Source organism: Lycorma delicatula, chromosome 13 (genome assembly GCF_047948215.1).
Source record: "Lycorma delicatula isolate Av1 chromosome 13, ASM4794821v1, whole genome shotgun sequence".
NCBI lineage: Eukaryota > Metazoa > Arthropoda > Insecta > Hemiptera > Fulgoridae > Lycorma > Lycorma delicatula.
The window spans coordinates 43,361,598-43,381,680 of record NC_134467.1 but is presented as its reverse complement, the minus strand read 5'-3'; the positions used below and the strand labels follow the sequence as shown (position 1 = coordinate 43,381,680).

General features: G+C 34.8%; 1 protein-coding gene across 3 annotated transcripts in view; it reads left to right on the top strand.

The window, feature by feature from the left end:
- Nucleotides 1–20,083, top strand: part of LOC142333791 (calcitonin gene-related peptide type 1 receptor-like) — a 980,405-nt gene that overhangs the window by 663,371 nt on the left and 296,951 nt on the right. For all 3 annotated transcript variants that reach the window (XM_075381308.1, XM_075381307.1, XM_075381306.1), the window contains exon 3: nt 4,466–4,576. In XM_075381308.1, the coding sequence (XP_075237423.1) occupies nt 4,466–4,576 (111 nt within the window). The remainder of the gene's footprint in view (nt 1–4,465; nt 4,577–20,083) is intronic.

The window sequence follows — 20,083 nt, the reverse complement described above, 5'->3', positions numbered from 1 at the left end:
GAAAGTTACATGCAGAAAATCTGATACCAACTGACTGAAATGTGCCAAAGCTCCATCGTGGTGAAACCAATTTTTCTTCTTAATTGTACAGATAGGTCTTCTAAAAAATATGAAATATTTTCGGTCGATGAGCAAGATGATTTTCTCCATTTAAATGATTTGGTAATATGACAGGACCCGACCAAAAAATAGTCATTAAAAATACCTGCCCATATGTTCATCAAACTTTGTTGATGACTACTTTGAAAGATACCATAAGAATTATCGTCGCTCCAGATACGCTGGTTGTGATAGTTTAAAAAAATATGGTGTTTCTATATATACTAGTCGGTCAGGGCGAGCGAATCGAGCCCTTCCCGTCTAGTCAGAGGGCTCTATCCCATGGATCACTCTATGTTCATTAAATTTATGCTTGTGAGAATAATAATGATAAATATCGTTAGGGTGAAAATGTATTTTGCTCTATTCATTGCGTTACCCGACAAACACCACTAGGAGGTAACTGTACGAGTACTTCGTTTCTCATTTTTTTATGTTTTTTTTGTCAAATAACCAGAGGCAGGAGCAGCCAGTCGAGGATACCGGTAATCTTAGGTAGTTGGGTTTCAATTAACCACACATCTCAGGAATGGTCGACCTGAGACTTTACAAGACTACACTTCATTTACATTCATACATATCATCCTCTGAAGTAATACCATACGGTGGTTCCGGAGGCTAAACAGCATAGAAAAAAAAAGCAGGTGGTTCAACCAGTCGAGGATACCGATATTCTTTGGTGGTTGGGTTTCAATTAACGACACAGCTCAGTAATAGTCGACCTGAAACTGTACAAGACTACACTTCATTTACATTCATATACGTATATTATCCTCATAAGTAATACATTACCGTAGTTTCGGAGACTAAACAGAAAAATAAGGAAAGATACAGCCATTCACGTCACACATACAGTAACAGTGGCTGTGGCTGAGCTGGCTGAGCTGGTTGTGCCACGGTTACACCGTCACACCCGTTAAAAAATAGAAATTTAAAACAACCCGAAAATGATTGTTAGATATTTATTTGAAGAATAATTGCAAGCCCTGTTTCATAATATAATCGAAAATGTGAAAAATTTGCAATCATTGTTCAAAATTTGTTCACCTCTTTCAAGGTCGAATTTCATAAAATTTAGAAATTAATATTTAGATTTCTACATACAGATTACACAAAACAAAACAAACTACACAAAACAAAAGTAATGAAATGTAGTAGAAATAACAAAGATGGACCGCTGAATGTGAAAATAGGAGGAGAAAAGATTATGGAGGTAGAAGAATTTTGTTATTTGGGAAGTAAAATTACTAAAGATGGACGAAGCAGGAGCGATATAAAATGCCGAATAGCACAAGCTAAACGAGCCTTCAGTAAGAAATATAATTTGTTTACATCAAAAATTAATTTAAATGTCAGGAAAAGATTTTTGAAAGTGTATGTTTGGAGTGTCGCTTTATATGGAAGTGAAACTTGGACAATCGGAGTATCTGAGAAGAAAAGATTAGAAGCTTTTGAAATGTGGTGCTACAGGAGAATGTTAAAAATCAGATGGGTGGATAAAGTGACAAATGAAGAGGTATTGCGGCAAATAGATGAAGAAAGAAGCATTTGGAAAAATATAGTTAAAAGAAGAGACAGACTTATAGGCCACATACTAAGGCATCCTGGAATAGTCGCTTTAATATTGGAAGGACAGGTAGAAGGGAAAAATTGTGTAGGCAGGCCATGTTTGGAGTATGTAAAACAAATTGTTGGGGATGTAGGATGTAGAGGGTATACTGAAATGAAACGACTAGCACTAGATAGGGAATCTTGGAGAGCTGCATCAAACCAGTCAAATGACTGAAGACAAAAAAAAAAAAAGATTACACAAACCAAAATTCAAATTGATATCTTCATTTGTTACAGAGAAGTTAAAGAAATAGTAAAATGATTTTAAAGTATCAATACATAAGAAGTTATTAATTCTGTCCCTTAATTATGTCCAAAAAATTTCAGAACGATCTCATTTCACCGGGGTAGCTGAAATCCGATCGAAATCTTTCACCTGCCATAACTCGCAAACAGACCATTTTATGATACATGTTGATACAATTGTTTCCATTTTTTTTACGAATATAATAGTTTATGAAAGTCCCATCTCAATTCCCCCCCGAGGGGAGAAGATCCCAAACTCGTAGCGTGTCAGGTCGCTACACCACCCCCTCCGTTCCTTGCCAGCAGTGGCTTTAACGGAGTTATGAAAGTCCCAGAGGAACTTCATGATTATATTGTTTCTATCGCTTTCTTCTATGCTGTTATTAAAAATCTTCTTAAGTATATTATTTGTATTTACAGCCTTTCATATTACATTTATTGAGGAATTCTTTAATCGGGTAAACCTTCTTTACTGTGGAGGAAACTTTATACCCTAGCGGTTGAAGCATGGGAGCAAGAATTCCACGCTACGACTAAGGGAAGATCCTTATATAAGTTTATACAGGATTTGGGGGGATATTATGTCTCTCCTTCGTTTTTATATAAGTTTATACAGGATTTGGGGGGATATTATGTCTCTCCTTCGTTTTTATATAAGTTTATACAGGATTTGGGGGGCTATTATGTCTCTCCTTCGTTTTTATATAAGTTTATACAGGATTTGGGGGGATATTATGTCTCTCCTTCGTTTTTATATAAGTTTATACAGGATTTGGGGGGATATTATGTCTCTCCTTCGTTTTTATATAAGTTTATACAGGATTTGGGGGGATATTATGTCTCTCCTTCGTTTTTATATAAGTTTATACAGGATTTGGGGGGCTATTATGTCTCTCCTTCGTTTTTATATAAGTTTATACAGGATTTGGGGGGATATTATGTCTCTCCTTCGTTTTTATATAAGTTTATACAGGATTTGGGGGGATATTATGTCTCTCCTTCGTTTTTATATAAGTTTATACAGGATTTGGGGGGATATTATGTCTCTCCTTCGTTTTTATATAAGTTTATACAGGATTTGGGGGGATATTATGTCTCTCCTTCGTTTTTATATAAGTTTGTACAGGATTTGGGGGGATATTATGTCTCTCCTTCGTTTTTAAGCTCAACGGGAGCCCGAGTGCTCTCCAACCGTGTAAATTTAAACTAATATTTGTTTCGGTTCCGCCTGGCAGCTGATGAGCTGTGCATCTGCGGGGAGGTCCAGTCGAATGAACACATGATGTTCGACTGCCCAGCTCTTAGGGGGAGCCAGAACACACGCCACCCTGGAACTTAGAGGTCAAGGAGAAAATTGGCCACTCACAAGCGGCGAGTCAATGTGGCGAGAGCCCCATTGGGAGTTCCTTGATGCGGTTGCTTTGTTCAACCGATATCAGTAATTTGCCTAAGGGAAAATACTCCTACCTTGCTGCTGTAGGAAGCTAACCGAGAGATATGGCTAGCTACCAGCCAGATTTAGGCTCCAAGCGCTTTAATGTTGGACAGGTAATTGCTGGCATTCAGTGGCCTAGGCGTAGCAGCGAATCGCTGTCTTTGACGAGATAAATTTAATTATTGATAGTCACATATGTTTTAGTAGTTGACTGGATACGGCTACCCAATTTAGTGATATATGAAAAGTGGGCCGTGAGACACGCAAGCGACTTGTGAATGGTACCAAGCTTATTCCGCTCACTCTTTTAGGTTAGCTCTAACAGCTAGTTGGAATGGAATGCAAAGTTGGCGGGAGTTTATTACTCCCTACTTTATCGCAGAACCTGGACAGAGTCCCTTGCTGCTGGATGATTCTAATCGGGCTTGGTTTTTTAAAAAGGGTTTTTTTATATCGCGGGTCTAATTTTTCAAGTTTTGTGTATTATTATTTTAGTGAATTTAAGACGGATAACAGCTAGTTAGGACACTGATCGCTAAATTTTTTCGAGACTCAGTAACCGTTTGTGGTACAGATATTTGGTCTTATGCTTTAGGACGTCCGAATGGGGTGGTGGTGGGAGAAATTCCAAGTAAACCAAACCTTCTTTTTTATTTCCTTTTGGTTTATTTATTTTTTTTTTTATTTCAGCTTTTTTTATTTTTGGTCATTATTATTTTTATATCCGTTATTTTCTATTATATGAAAAAAGTTGTTCAATTTTTTTTTATTTCCCTATGATTTTGTAAGAAGACTCTTTATTGGTAGGTGGATTAATTTACAGATAGTTTAAGCACGCCTTAATTTCTGATAAGAGTATTTTAATACTTTTACACATATTACTTATCTGTTGTATCCTAATTTAAGTTTATTCCATAAAAATATTTTCAGCTTATATAAAAAAATACTTCCATTTTTAATAAAAATGTTAATATTTTATTATCAAGTATTGTCTTGACTTTTTGTACATGTTTTCAATTTTTAAGATCTATTTTTAGAACTCTTTTTTTATAAATTTTTATTTTTATTTTTTAGGACTGTTCTGTAAAGGGACTTTTGATGGATGGTCATGTTGGATGGATACACAAGCAGGAACAACTGCTTATACACCATGTCCTTATTTCGTCACTGGTTTTACTCCTAATCGTAAGTAAATAAAAAAATTAAAAAATTTTAAATCTTATTCCATTTATCATATAATATATTCTAAACTATAAACCGATTTTATATGAAAGAAATATACTATTTTACCTAGGTTGTCTAAAATGTTTCGAGTCTTACATTTTTTTTTTTTTTTTGTCTTCAGTCATTTGACTGGTTTGATGCAGCTCTCCAAAATTCCCTATCTAGTGCTAGTCGTTTCATTTCAGTATACCCTCTACATCCTACATCCCCAACAATTTCTTTTACATATTCCAAACGTGGCCTGCCTACACAATTTTTCCCTTCTACCTGTCCTTCCAAAATTAAAGCGACTATTCCAGGATGCCTTAGTATGTGGCCTATAAGTCTGTCTCTTCTTTTAACTATATTTTTCCAAATGCATCTTCCTTCATCTATTTGCCGCAATACCTCTTCATTTGTCACTTTATCCACCCATCTGATTTTTAACATTCTCCTATAGCACCGCATTTCAAAAGCTTCTAATCTTTTCTTCTCAGATACTCCGATCGTCCAAGTTTCACTTCCATATAAAGCGACACTCCAAACATACACTTTCAAAAATCTTTTCCTGAGATTTAAATTAATTTTTGATGTAAACGAATTATATTTCTTACTGAAGGCTCGCTTAGCTTGTGCTATTCGGCATTTTATATCGCTCCTGCTTCGTCCATCTTTAGTAATTTTACTTCCCAAATAACAAAATTCTTCTACCTCCGTAATCTTTTCTCCTCCTATTTTCACATTCAGTAGTCCATCTTTGTTATTTCTACTGCATTTCATTACTTTTGTTTTGTTCTTGTTTATTTTCATGCGATAGTTCTTGCGTAGGACTTCATCTATGCCGTCCATTGTTTCTTCTAAATCCTTTTTACTCTCGGCTAGAATTACTATATCATCAGCAAATCGTAGCATCTTTATCTTTTCACCTTGTACTGTTACCCCGAATCTAAATTGTTCTTTAACATCATTAACTGCTAGTTCCATGTAAAGATTAAAAAGTAACGGAGATAGGGAACATCCTTGTCGGACTCCCTTTCTTATTAGGGCTTCTTTCTTATGTTCTTCAATTGTTACAGTTGCTGTTTGGTTCCTGTACATGTTAGCAATTGTTCTTCTATCTCTGTATTTGAACCCTAATTTTTTTAAAATGCTGAACATTTTATTCCAGTCTACTTTATCGAATGCCTTTTCTAGGTCTATAAACGCCAAGTATGTTGGTTTGTTTTTCTTTAATCTTCCTTCTACTATTAATCTGAGGCCTAAAATTCCTTCCCTTGTCCCTATACTTTTCCTGAAACCAAATTGGTCTTCTCCTAACACTTCTTCCACTCTCCTCTCAATTCTTCTGTATAGAATTCTAGTTAAGATTTTTGATGTATGACTAGTTAAACTAATTGTTCTGTATTCTTCACATTTATCTGCCCTACTTTCTTTGGTATCTTGATTATAACACTTTTTTTGAAGTCTGACGGAAATTCCCCATTTTCATAAATATTACACACCAGTTTGTATAATCTATCAATCGCTTCCTCACCTGTACTGCGCAGTAATTCCACAGGTATTCCGTCTATTCCAGGAGCCTTTCTGCCATTTAAATCTTTTAATGCTCTCTTAAATTCAGATCTCAGTATTGTTTCTCCCATTTCATCCTCCTCAACTTCCTCTTCTTCCTCTATAACACCATTTTCTAATTAATTTCCTCCGTATAACTCTTCAATATATTCCACCCATCTATCGACTTTACCTTTCGTATTATATATTGGTGTACCATCTTTGTTTAACACATTATTAGATTTTAATTTATGTACCCCAAAATTTTCCTTAACTTTCCTGTATGCTCCATATATTTTACCAATGTTCATTTCTCTTTCCACTTCTGAACACTTTTCTTTAATCCACTCTTCTTTCGCCAGTTTGCACTTCCTATTTATAGCATTTCTTAATTGCCGAGAGTCTGCCGAGTCTTACATAGAAAGACATATTTTTTTCTGTCAAATGTAGTTTTATTTCTCAACGAAATCTCCTTTCAAGTAGATACACATTTTCTAGTGATGTTCTAACATCAGTAATAATTCGAAATAGTAGCTGGCGTCTTTCTCCGCAAAATAGGCTTTTACAAATGGGGTAACCTCCTTGTCCGATGAAACTTTTTTTCCTCCAAGCGAAACTTTAAAGTAAGGAAACAAGAAAAAGTCGCTTGGTACCACATCTCGTGAATACGATGAGTAATTAACCAATTCAAAGTACAATTCGTCAATCTTAGCCATGGCAACTGTCGAAGTGTGAGCAAGCGCATTGTCTTCATGGAAAAGCATTTCCTTCTTCGTTAAATGTGGTCGTTTTTTTGCAATTTCTGTCTTCAGTTTGTCAAGTAATGATGCGTAATACTATTCCGTTATTTTTTTACCTTTTTTTAAATAATCGATATAAAAAATTCCATTACAATCCCAAAAACAAAACAGTCGTCATGACCTTTCCGCCCGATGAAACCGTCTTCACCTTTTTCGGATCAGGTTACACCTTTGTAGTCCACTGTTTTGTCTCAGGAGTGTAGAGATGGATCCACGTTTCATATACAGTTATGAATCGACGCAAAAAATCTGACTCGCTTTGCTTAAACTGCTCCAGCAGGGCCTTGGAAATATTCCTTCGAATGCGTTTTTCGGTCCAAAGTGAGCAAACGCGATACCCAACGCACGCATAGCTTACGCATATCAAATTCTTCAGTTAATTTATGATAAACACGTTTTTTCGATATGCCCATACCCTCTGTTATCTCTCTAACCTTAATTCCTCGGTCGTCCAGTACCGTTTGGTGAACTTTTTCGATGATATTGGTGTTGGTTGCAGTTTTTGGCCGTCCGGAACGCTCATCATCAAGCAAGCTGGTACGATTATGTTTAAATTCAGCCACCTATATTTTCACGGTGGCAAATGATGGAACAGAATCCGCGTAAACAGCGTCCACCTTTCAACTTTTTAGACGTATTGCCTTTCAATTGAAAATCACGACACGATATTCGATTTTTTTCCATTTTCACAAAAACACTCACAATAACTTACTCAAACGATTATCAAACAACTGAACGTCTAAAATGGCTGAAATTTTAGTGAGTACCTTTCAACGCATGCGCGAATACAATCCCTAACCTTTGTTGTTGAGTGCTGACATCTCCATGTTGATACTCAAAACTTCGTATGAAAGGTTGTTTACTTATGTCAAAAATTTTCAAATGTTTTCAGATTGAGTTCATCAATGATAATTAGAATATGATTTCATCAAAAGTTAATTATAATAATTGTTTGTTTTTCAGTTGGTGATGCATGTGTTTAAAACGGGAGAAAATTTTCCGCTTATAGATTACAATTTTACAACTTTGCTCCCATTTAATGCGCCGTTTCGAGTTATAACATAATAATCATGCCATTATAAAGACAGAAAAGAAGTGAGACGTCCTGGGCTGTCGTGACCACGTTTATCAGGGCAGTCGTGAAAAAGAAAACCGAGCAGGAGGCAAAGTTTTATCCATTATTACCAATAAGGTTGACAGTAATAGAAATATGTTGAGTCGCAGACTTCTACTTAGTTCCGATACATTGACCTGTTACTAGTTTTGTGATTTCACTTTTATGACTGAGCATTCGAGACGTGTTGTTGGTACGAGTTAGTTCGTAAGGGGGCCTATACATCTCGAAGTAATACCTCGGGGTGATTCCGGGATGCGTAGGGTTACTCAAAACGGGGGTGGCTGTAGTCAGTAGTCTGTTGATGGCGGTTGGATAAGACCACCAACAGGAGTCCGACACTTCGTGCGTAAATGCATTTCCACCTCCGTCCCAAAAAAAAGTACAGTTTCCCATAAAAACAATAAAACTCTATAAATATGATCAACCTTTATTTATAAGACGCTGATTATTAATACCGTATTAAGTTGTACACACAGGGTGTCCCATATAAAACGCAACCCATCATCAATCACTCATCCATGAAATTTCAAAAGTCAAGCTTACTCCCTTACTCGTTACTGAAATGGACTCGTCCAACATCTGAACATCGCGGCGACGCAGTAGAACACTACCGATAGTAACAACAATGCAATCATAACGTTCAGTGTATTGCTAGAGACAAGATGGTGTTTTCGCTAGATGGACGTGTTTTCATTATCGAGTCGTACTTCAGCACAAAATCAGCGGTTGCAGTGCAAGATCTGTTTCGCTATAAGTACCCAGATAAACCAGCTCCTAACAAAACATCAATATTAAGGTTAGTCGCAAAATTTAGAGAGACCGGTTCTGTTAATAACAAGGAACACAAAAGATCTGCGTCAGTGTTGAATACAGATACAGTCAGTGAGATCAAAGACCGATTACTCTCCTCGCCAAATAAATCCATCAGACGTTTGTCTGCTGAAATTAATTTGTCTAAATCGACCGTTCATCGGGCGACCGAACGATTACAATTACGACCTTATCGCATTCAAACGGTTCATCGACTTCTTGAGCCCGACAAAGAAAAACGGCTAAAATATCGTCAACGTCGATTTCTGCGTGGTGGAAATAATGTTATGGATTCGTTATTTTTGACCGATGAAGCGCGGTTTCATTTGGATGGCTACGTAAACAGCCAAAACAGTAGAATTTGGAGCGCTGAAAATCCCCACGTTTATCACGAAAAACAGTTACACCCGCAGAAGTCGGGCGTGTGGTGCGCGATATCGCGGAAGAAAGTAATCGGTCATATGTTTTCGAGTACACCATTAATGCAGAACGATATCAGGATATTTTATTTCAATTCATCGCACTCTTGGAAGAGGAAGACAGACACTGATGGCTACAACATGACGGTGCGACATCGCAATACGCAGGTTCAACTTCTGATTTCGTCGAGGAATTCTTCGGTAATCGTGTTATCGGCTTATGGCCACCAAGATCTCCAGATTTGACTGCGGCGGATTTTTTTTACCTCAAAGAAAAAGCCTACAGCGACAAACCACGAACACTTGAACGATTGAAAGTTAATATTGAACAAGCTGTATTAAATATCCAGCCACAAACTTTGAAAAAAGTTGCAAGAAACGCTGTAAAAAGAATTGAAGGTTGTATTCAAGAAGATGACGGCCACTTTCAACATTTACTCTAAATGTAAGGTAATGAATGGTAATAATAAAAATTACATTTACATTTACACATGCCTTTTTATTATTTCAATACCTACCAATATAAGGTTGGGTTGCGTTTTATATGGGACCCCCTGTATTTAACGTAGAAATATATCTGGCAGGAAAGATAAAACCTGACAAAAATATGGTCTTTTATTTATAAATATATACACTTTTATGAGCTTTTTTCTGTTGTTTATTTGTATGAAAGGACAGGTGTCAACAGGTACGATCAATAGCCCGGCTGGAAATTTGTTGCGTATAACAATACGCTATGCCTGACCGGGATTCAAACCCGGGACTTCCGCACGAAATGGCTTGAAGCTACCTATTTAATCACGGAGTTTAGCCTTTAATACTTTTTATTAATATTAAAAAAATTTTCATCACTTTCATATGTATTGACCACACTATATTACTAGACGTGGAGGGGGGTGGCGACCGGACCGTCACTAGGCGGGTGTCTTTCCCTATGGAGTTGGGATGATTACCTTGTTTTTGTAATCGTATTTGTTAAAGTATCGTAATCGCGAAAATTTTCGGTTTTCAGATTTCAACGAAAATATTCATTTTCGTTTTGGTATAACGTATATACGTACATACGTACGTATTTATCTCTTATAACTCAAAAACGATTTGCCAGAGAATGTTGAAATTTTGAATTTCCCCCTTTGATTGCAGTCGACTAGACCAGAAGCAGACAAAAATCCAAAAAATTGGATTTTGGACTTTTTGTTAACTGCTGTAATAAGCCCTCATTGAGAACTTTTCAACGATATATCATATCGTCCTTCTCGTGGGCGATCCTTGTTTTACCTAGCTTAAGTAGATTCTGGTTGTACCGTGTATATTGTATTTGTATAATGTTCTAGTTGTTTCTGTACAAGGGTACCTGGTTTTTGTATAGAGGTTGTACTACACTGATTTTTTTTTTTTCTAAATAGTGATTTGTATTATGTTGATTACTGTATTATAATTATTGTTACTGTATTAGAATTATTTCTTGTAATATGATTGGCGTATGGTTTTGTGTGTGTGGGTGAGCTCCCCCTCCCTGATGAGATGCCTTGACTATTCCAGAGAATTTAGTCGGTAGTGCGCAGGTTACATACGCATATTAATAACATCTTGTGCAACCTGTTAGTAAGCTCGACACTGCTTAGATGTCTGTAAATGGAATTCCCCACCACTTTTTTTTTAAAACAAAAAATGAAAAAAAAAGAGCTATAGCTCTGCTATACCGAGATTTATACAGGAAAGTAAAATTCAATGTGTAGTTGTTTTAATGTGGCCGTAGAAGACAAACGGAAAAAAAATTAAAATGGAAATAATTTTTTTAGGAAAAATACATTTAAAATTTATAAATAGTATTTTTCTTTCAGAAAAATTTTCACTAGAAAAGAAAATGTTTTGGGTTTATTTCTCAAAAGAAATTTTCCAAAAAAATATTTTTTTTAGGCTTTTAAAGATATTAAAAAAAATATATATAAAATAAATAATAAAATCCCTAGAGTATTTTAAAATAATAATAATAAAATAAATTTATCAACACATCAAAGAATTTATAGATCCTTAAGAATCCTAAGGATTACGATTGGATAGCTAAATAAATTTATTAGGGATAAATCTCGCAATGAAGAATAAATATTTTATCTTATATTACACACCATTAAATTTAAATAATGACATCTAGAGTATATAATAAGATTAAATTCTCTCCTATCGTAAATTTCTTAAAATTCTCTCACAATCTTCTATAATAATATTAATAAAAATGTACTAAATAATTTTTTTTTAATATAATTATTTATTTTTAATAGCTGTATCTAATAAATTATATATTAAAAAAACCAAATTTAATCTGAAATTAATTCAATGTTATCCAAATATACCGGGTAATATATCATACTTACCGAGTAAGTATGAAAACAGTTTTATATGGCATATCTGAGAGGTATTTGGAGGCAGAAAGAAATGAGGTTCTCCATAATTAAAAAAAGTCTACATTATGGTGAATTTGTAATTTTTGTTCGCCATATTGAATTAAACTTAATTTTTTTTTTTAAATCTGAAGGTGGACATATGGGACATGATTTCGATTAAAAATTTTACTACAAAAGCAATGGTGAGACTCGTGTTACTGTTATCGAATTATAAACATTCAAATTTGTAATTACGTAAAAATTATGTTAACAATAAAACGAGCTGCGTGAACAATTTTATTGCGTTTTCATTCATAATACATACAATACACAACGCTATAATATTGATAATATTAAACAATAAAGAAGAGTGGATTAAAGAAAAGTGTTCAGAAGTGGAAAGAGAAATGAACATTGGTAAAATAGACGGAGCATACATGAAAGTTAAGGAAAATTTTGGGGTACATAAATTAAAATCTAATAATGTGTTAAACAAAGATGGTACACCAATATATAATACGAAAGGTAAAGTCGATAGATGGGTGGAATATATTGAAGAGTTATACGGAGGAAATGAATTAGAAAATGGTGTTATAGAGGAAGAAGAGGAAGTTGAGGAGGATGAAACGGGAGAAACAATACTGAGATCTGAATTTAAGAGAGCATTAAAAGATTTAAATGGCAGAAAAGCTCCTGGCATACACGGAATACCTGTAGAATTACTGCGGAGTGCAGGTGAGGAAGCGATTGATAGATTATACAAACTGGTGCGTAATATTTATGAAAAAGGGGAATTTCCATCAGACTTCAAAAAAAGTGTTATAGTTATGATACCAAAGAAAGCAGGGGCAGATAAATGTGAAGAATACAGAACAATTAGTTTAACTAGTCATACATCAAAAATCTTAACTAGAATTCTATACAGAAGAATTGAGAGGAGAGTGGAAGAAGTGTTAGGAGAAGACCAATTTGGTTTCAGGAAAAGTATAGGGACAAGGGAAGCAAATTTAGGCCTCAGATTAATAGTAGAAGGAAGATTAAAGAAAAACAAACCGACATACTTGGCGTTTATAGACCTAGAAAAGGCTTTCGATAACGTAGACTGGAATAAAATGTTCAGCATTTTAAAAAAATTAGGGTTCAAATACAGAGATAGAAGAACAATTGCTAACATGTACAGGAACCAAACAGCAACAATAACAATTGAAGAACATAAGAAAGAAGCCCTAATAAGAAAGGGAGTCCGACAAGGATGTTCCCTATCTCCGTTACTTTTTAATCTTTACATGGAACTAGCAGTTAATGATGTTAAAGAACAATTTAGATTCGGAGTAACAGTACAAGGTGAAAAGATAAAGATGCTACGATTTGCTGATGATATAGTAATTCTAGCCGAGAGTAAAAAGGATTTAGAAGAAACAATGAACGGCATAGATGAAGTCCTACGCAAGAACTATCGCATGAAAATAAACAAGAACAAAACAAAAGTGATGAAATGTAGTAGAAATAACAAAGATGGACCACTGAATGTGAAAATAGGAGGAGAAAAGATTATGGAGGTAGAAGAATTTTGTTATTTGGGAAGTAAAATTACTAAAGATGGACGAAGCAGGAGCGATATAAAATGCCGAATAGCACAAGCTAAACGAGCCTTCAGTAAGAAATATAATTTGTTTACATCAAAAATTAATTTAAATCTCAGGAAAAGATTTTTGAAAGTGTATGTTTGGAGTGTCGCTTTATATGGAAGTGAAACTTGGACGATCGGAGTATCTGAGAAGAAAAGATTAGAAGCTTTTGAAATGCGGTGCTATAGGAGAATGTTAAAAATCAGATGGGTGGATAAAGTGACAAATGAAGAGGTATTGCGGCAAATAGATGAAGAAAGAAGCATTTGGAAAAATATAGTAAAAAGAAGAGACAGACTTATAGGCCACATACTAAGGCATCCTGGAATAGTCGCTTTAATATTGGAAGGACAGGTAGAAGGGAAAAATTGTGTAGGCAGGCCACGTTTGGAGTATGTAAAACAAATTGTTGGGGATGTAGGATGTAGAGGGTATACTGAAATGAAACGACTAGCACTAGATAGGGAATCTTGGAGAGCTGCATCAAACCAGTCAAATGATTGAAGACAAAAAAAAAATAAAAAATAAACAATAACTAATAATTAACAATACAACAAAAAATTAAACGGCTATATCAACAATTACTAATGAAATAAATTTTTAAAGTATACCGTTCTACAATATATATCTGCCCTATAGCTTGACAGTGCGCTAATCTTAACTAATATCCGTTTATAACTCGTATCATGTCCGGTGGTACACAAGTAGATTCGTCAGTTATTCTTTTTTTTCAATTCTTAAATATCGGCAAATTTTGTTTTGTAAGCGTTATCTCAGGTACCCCAAAATCGAGACGAGACAGGTCTGGAGACGTATGGGCTGTTCTACGGTTCCTTTACGACGTACCTATCAATTTGAAAATTGTTCGTTTAATATTTTCCACGCTCTTAGATAATAACGAGATGGTTCCCCGTCTTTTTTTCGACTTTTTTTATCCCGCCTCCAACAGTCGGACCCAAAATTAAGCATATACTCAATTCTGAGATGCTATCGCCTCAAAACAACTCGGGCAGTAACACCGGGTCCGGTTATACCGTTCGCAACGTCTCCATCCAGGCAGCCGGGAATTGGTCTTCATTGCCACGCCTCAAACGGGAGAACCCCAGAAGGATTCCCTCACCGGGAATACGTTCTTAAAGTGCCATACCTCGAATTAGGGGACCCGTAGAGGGATCCCCCTACCGAAACTACGGTTTTCCACTGCCCCGCCTCAAATAGGGAACCCCCAAGAGGATCTTCCCTACTGGAATTACAGCCTTCTCTTCCCCCCTGTCTGGTACCCCACGAAGTTCCCATTGAATCATCGAAGTTGAGACACCTGAGCACCCCACCCGGTCTGAACGGGGCTGTCCCAGCCCTAAACGGCTCGGCTCCCCAGAGTGCAAGCGTACGATCCTTATTTCTTACTCGAAGCCTTGCAGCCGAGGCCCCCGAGCTAGTATCCTCGTTTGTTAATCCGTCTGACAATCCTTCCGTTGAAGCACTACCCTTTCCTATCCGGGCCGCTACAGGACTTCGCACGATGATCCACACTCCAACAACGAAAGCACCGCTCCTCTATTGATCGCTGCCACCAACCCTATGCGGACGCGGCCATCCGCCAACAACTTGTCAGTCAAGATGGGCGGTGGTGTGCCCCCATCTTGCTGAAATGGAACCGTACGTTATTATTTAATTCTTATTCAAAATTTTCTCGGAAATTTTTTTAACTCCTATCGGCTAAAAAGTTGCAGTAAGCATCTCCTGTAAGATTGTCATCTAAAATAAAAGGCCCTAAAATACAATGACCGATGATTTCCGTCCAAACGCTCGCTTTCTCAGGGTGATATCTATGAGCTTCCGACATGCATCTGTGATTATTATCGTTCTAACATCGCCGGTTTGGATAATTCACACGACCGTTTTACATAAAAGTCTATCATCACTAAATATTATTGAATTATACAAAAATGTGTCTACGTTAAATTTTTGCATCAGCCAATAATTTATTCGCACGGATTCAAATTTTTGCATCAGCCAATAATTTATTCGCACGGATGGGCGGCACAGCCGCAGTGACCACTTGCGTCGCACCATAGGCTAGTCGCATGGACATAAATTCGATCGAGACTGACTGCCACGGGATTTTCCAAAATTCCATAATGAACTCATTCTGAGTTTTGGCAGTAGTTTAGATTAATTGTTGTATAGCAGTCGACTTTTTATTTTTATTTACAAGGGTTTTTTTTGTTTTAGATATTATTTTATATCTCGCCTTATTTTATGTTTATTTATAGTTTGTGATTTTGGTTTTGGTTAACTTCTTGTTTTGGCGTTTTAGTTTAGGCTATTTACGTGTTTGTTACCTTATCAGTGTTTGTTTTTTTGTATTAATTTAGTTAGTGTGCTCATATTTTTGTGCATATTAACAATATATAATAGTTACGTGAAAAAAATTTTGAAAAAATAAACCTGCTAGGTGGCGCTGGGGTCGAGATAATTAGAAAAATTGTATTTATCGTCCGATTGGGCTCATATTCAATACATATATATATATATATATATATATTAGTTACGTGAAAAGAAACATTTTTGCAAAAACTATATCCGCTAGGTGGCTCCGGTGTCGAGATAGTTACGAAATAAACAAATATACACACAGATTTTTTACTTCTATATATATATATATAAAAGGCAATTTTCGTATGTTTGTTAGATATAGATTAAAAAACTACTGGACCGATTTACGCGTAGGAAAAAGGGAAAAAGAAACAGGGAATAAGGGATAATCGGGAAAAGGAAAAATGGAAAAGGGGAAAAGAAAAATAAGAAGGAAGGAAATGGTGATAAGGGAGTAGTTGGGAAAGGGGGGAAATAAGGGAAAAGGGAAATAGTGAAATGTAGAAAAGGGATAAGGGTGAAAAGGGATAAAAGTGAAAGGCTAAATTTTTTGAAGTTCTGTAATGTTCAGTTTTTTAATGTTTTATCAAACTTTCAATTGTGTTCATTTAATCCATATTTATACTCAAATCTAGCAATAGAGAAGCTTTGCCGGCTCAGCTAGTGTTCTATAAAATCTTACCAAAATGGGAAATTGATTCAGTCTGTTATACCTTTGAAATTCGATTAACTCAAGTTTTACTACACAAAAAAAGATTTAACAAAAAGATATAATAAAAATGAAAGAAAATTCTATCCTCTACACATCCTTCGTGCTGTAGAATAAAGCATCAATAATAATAGAAGCTTAAAAAAATCTAAATCTTTTGCAATAAGGTTTTATATCAGAATAAGTATAGATTTTGTGTGTGTGTATATATAAATAAATAAAGGAAAAAAAGAAATTTAAAGAACTTGTAGTACTATACAAAAATTATATATGTAAATATATATACTTTTCTGAAAAGTAATATGAAAGAATTATTTACAACAATATATATATATATATAATATTTATACAATCGATAGAAAAGATGTGAAGGACAGATATAACGGTATAAATAAAAAAGAAACATCATATATATATATATATATATATATATATATATATACACATACATACACACACACACACACACACACACACACACACACACACAAAATCTATACTTATTCTGATATAAAATATATCAGTTTTAAATATATATATATATAAATACTTTATCCTTCTTTAGTTATGTTTTACTACTTCACCTTAAGAATCAGTGAAACATATAAGCATAACAGAAATATACTATGCGTTCCATCTTCTTTATCCCGAAAAGAAAAAAAAATAATATAACAAAATATATAGCAAATAAATAAAAGTTTTTATTTTATATAATCTCTAAAAAAATTAAATTTATTTTACAAATTTTTTTTTTTTTTAATAAAAGACAATCTTAATTTTGTATGTGCCCTAGTAACTCAAAAAATACTTAACCGATTTCGCTGAAAATTTCACATTATTTTTGCCGGGAATGTCTACATGTTATTACTTCGATAATATTTAACCTACCGGAATAGTTTAGTGGTTAAACTCGTTATTCAAGAATCTCTGAAACTCACTGGACTCAGGACTTCCACTCAAAATGCCGTGACGCTACCATTCAGCCACGGATGTCGGCCTTTTTGCTTCCTTGTACGAAGTAAAGGAAGTATTTTTATTGCGAGACATATCTAAAAAATTTCAAAGTTATGCCAAGAAACATGGGTAAAAATTGGTTGCGTTTGATCGAGTAATTTTTTTGTTTAACCCGATCAAACAAAAGCCCTCCTCCTTTATATATATATATATACAGGGTGTCCCATAAAAAACGCAACCTATCAATCACTCATCCATGAAATTTCAAAAGTCAAGCTTACTCCTCTACTCGTTAGTGAAATGAACTGGTCCAACATCTGAACATCGCGGCGACGCAGTAGAACACTACCGGTAGTAACAACAATGCAATCATAACGTTCAGTGTATCGCTAGAGACAAGATGATGTTTTCGCTAGATGAACGTGTTTTCATTGTTGAGTCGTACTTCAATAAGAAATGAGCGGTTGCAGTGCAAGATGTGTTTCGCCATAAGTACCCAGATAAACCAGCTTCTAACAAAACATCAGTATTAAGGTTAGTCGCAAAATTTAGAGAGACCGGTACTGTTAATAACGAGAACTCAAAAGATCTCCGTCGGTGTTGAATACAGATACAGTCGCTGAAATCAAAGACGGATTAGTCGCCTCGCCAAATAAATCGATCAGATGACTGTCTGCTGAAATTAATTTGTCTAAATCGACTGTTTATCCGGCGACCAAACGATTACAATTACGACCTTATCGCATTCAAACAGCTTATCGACTTCTTGAGCCCGACAAAGAAAACGGCTACAATATTTTCAACGGTTCCGTCAATTTCTGCGTGAGGAAATTAATGTTATGGATTCGTTATTTTTCAAAGATGAAGCACGGTTTTATTTGGACGGCTACGTAAACAGCCAAAACAGTAGAATTTGGAGCGCTGAAAATCCCCACGATTATCACGAAAAACAATTACACCCGCAGAAGTCGGGCGTGTGGTGCGCGATATCGTGGAAGAAAATAATCGGTCCTATTTTTTTTTTCGAGTACTCCATTAATGCAGAACGATATCAGGATATTTTATTTCGGTTCATCGCACTCTTGGAAGAGAACGACAGACACTGCCGGCTACAACATGACGGTGCGACATCGCACTACGCAGGTTCAACTTTTGATTTCTTTGAAGAATTCTTCGGTAATCGTGTTATCGGTCGAGGCTTGTGGCCATCAAGATCTCCAGATTTGACTGCGGGGGATTTTATTCTACGGGGTTACGTCAAAGAAAAAGCCTACACCAACAAACCACGAACACTTGAACAATTGAAAGTCGATATTGAACAAGCTGTATTAAATATCCGGCCATAAACTTTGAAAAAAGTTGCAAGAAACGCTGGAAAAAGAATTGAAGCTTTTATTCAAGAAGATGGCGGCCACTTCCAACATTTACTCTAAATGTAAGGTAATGGATGGTAATAATAAAAATTACATTTACATATACATTTACACATGCCTTTTTATTATTTCAATACCTACCAATATAAGGTTGGGTTGCCTTTTATATGAAACACTCTGTAAATATATATATATATATATAGAGAGAGAGAGAGAGAGAGAGTGAGAGAGGGATAAATTAAACGATATTTATATGAATACAGTACGAGAATATTATTTACTGTTAAGATAGAAATATATACAAATATAAAAGAGAAAAAAAGAGAGAGAAAAAAAAGACTTAAGAAAAATGAAGTAAAGGCACTTTTAAAAAATTGGTATAGATGGAAGTTAATTTCTTATTAGTATGCCAATCATATTTCTTTGAACTCACGTTTTCATAAAGCTTCTTCTAAAAAGCTATATATACATAGCGGTAGGGAAGGCGTGACAGTTAGGAAGAAAAGAACTAAAGTCCTAAAGTCTTAGAACATTAGAACAAAGTATATATATATATATATATATATATATATATAATAAAGCATAAAAATACGTATTGTAAATTCTTCTTCCGTACATTTTCCTATATATATTACACTATACGTAAGCAGTTCCTTGTAGTGTTTTTTAGCTTGTTTTTCTTATTTGATTCCTTTATAATCTTATTATTTTTGGTTTATACATTATTTTTCATTATCTCTTTTTTAAATTATATTTCTTTTATTTTAATTCTGATTATATGTGATAAAGTTAATTTTACATTTTTTTAGTTTTCTTTTTTTTGAAGTTGGTAAATTCCTTTTTTTCTAATTATTTCTTATCACTTATTTTTATAAATTTTAATTTACTTAACTGATATTTCCCATCAGTATTATTCTGGTTTTATTTCATTTTTTATGAATAAATGACTGAAGACAAAAAAAAAATGAATAAATTCTAATAATTTAACATATCTTTAAACTAAAATTATTTTGAGTAAATAGAATTTTTTTTAAAATATTAAATTATTTAATAACAGATAAAAATTTTCTAATGAAAAGTTGTTAAAAAACAAAGACTTGTTGTTGAAATAGTACAGATTAGATGGAAAGTCCCTTTACACTTTAAATCCAGCTTAATAGGGCTTTACTGTTGCCAATTCTCACCGCTGATATCGCTTACAGTTCTGAAAAAAAATGGAGAGGATAAAGCTGCGGACAGCTCATTCGTGGTGGGATGACCTTAGTCGTAGTCAAATGCGGCACGATGGTGGATACGCGTGCGTTCATTGTTGAAGAGCATTTGTTAGATTATGTGTGGGTCCACGAACGTCCACACACTAGTAAA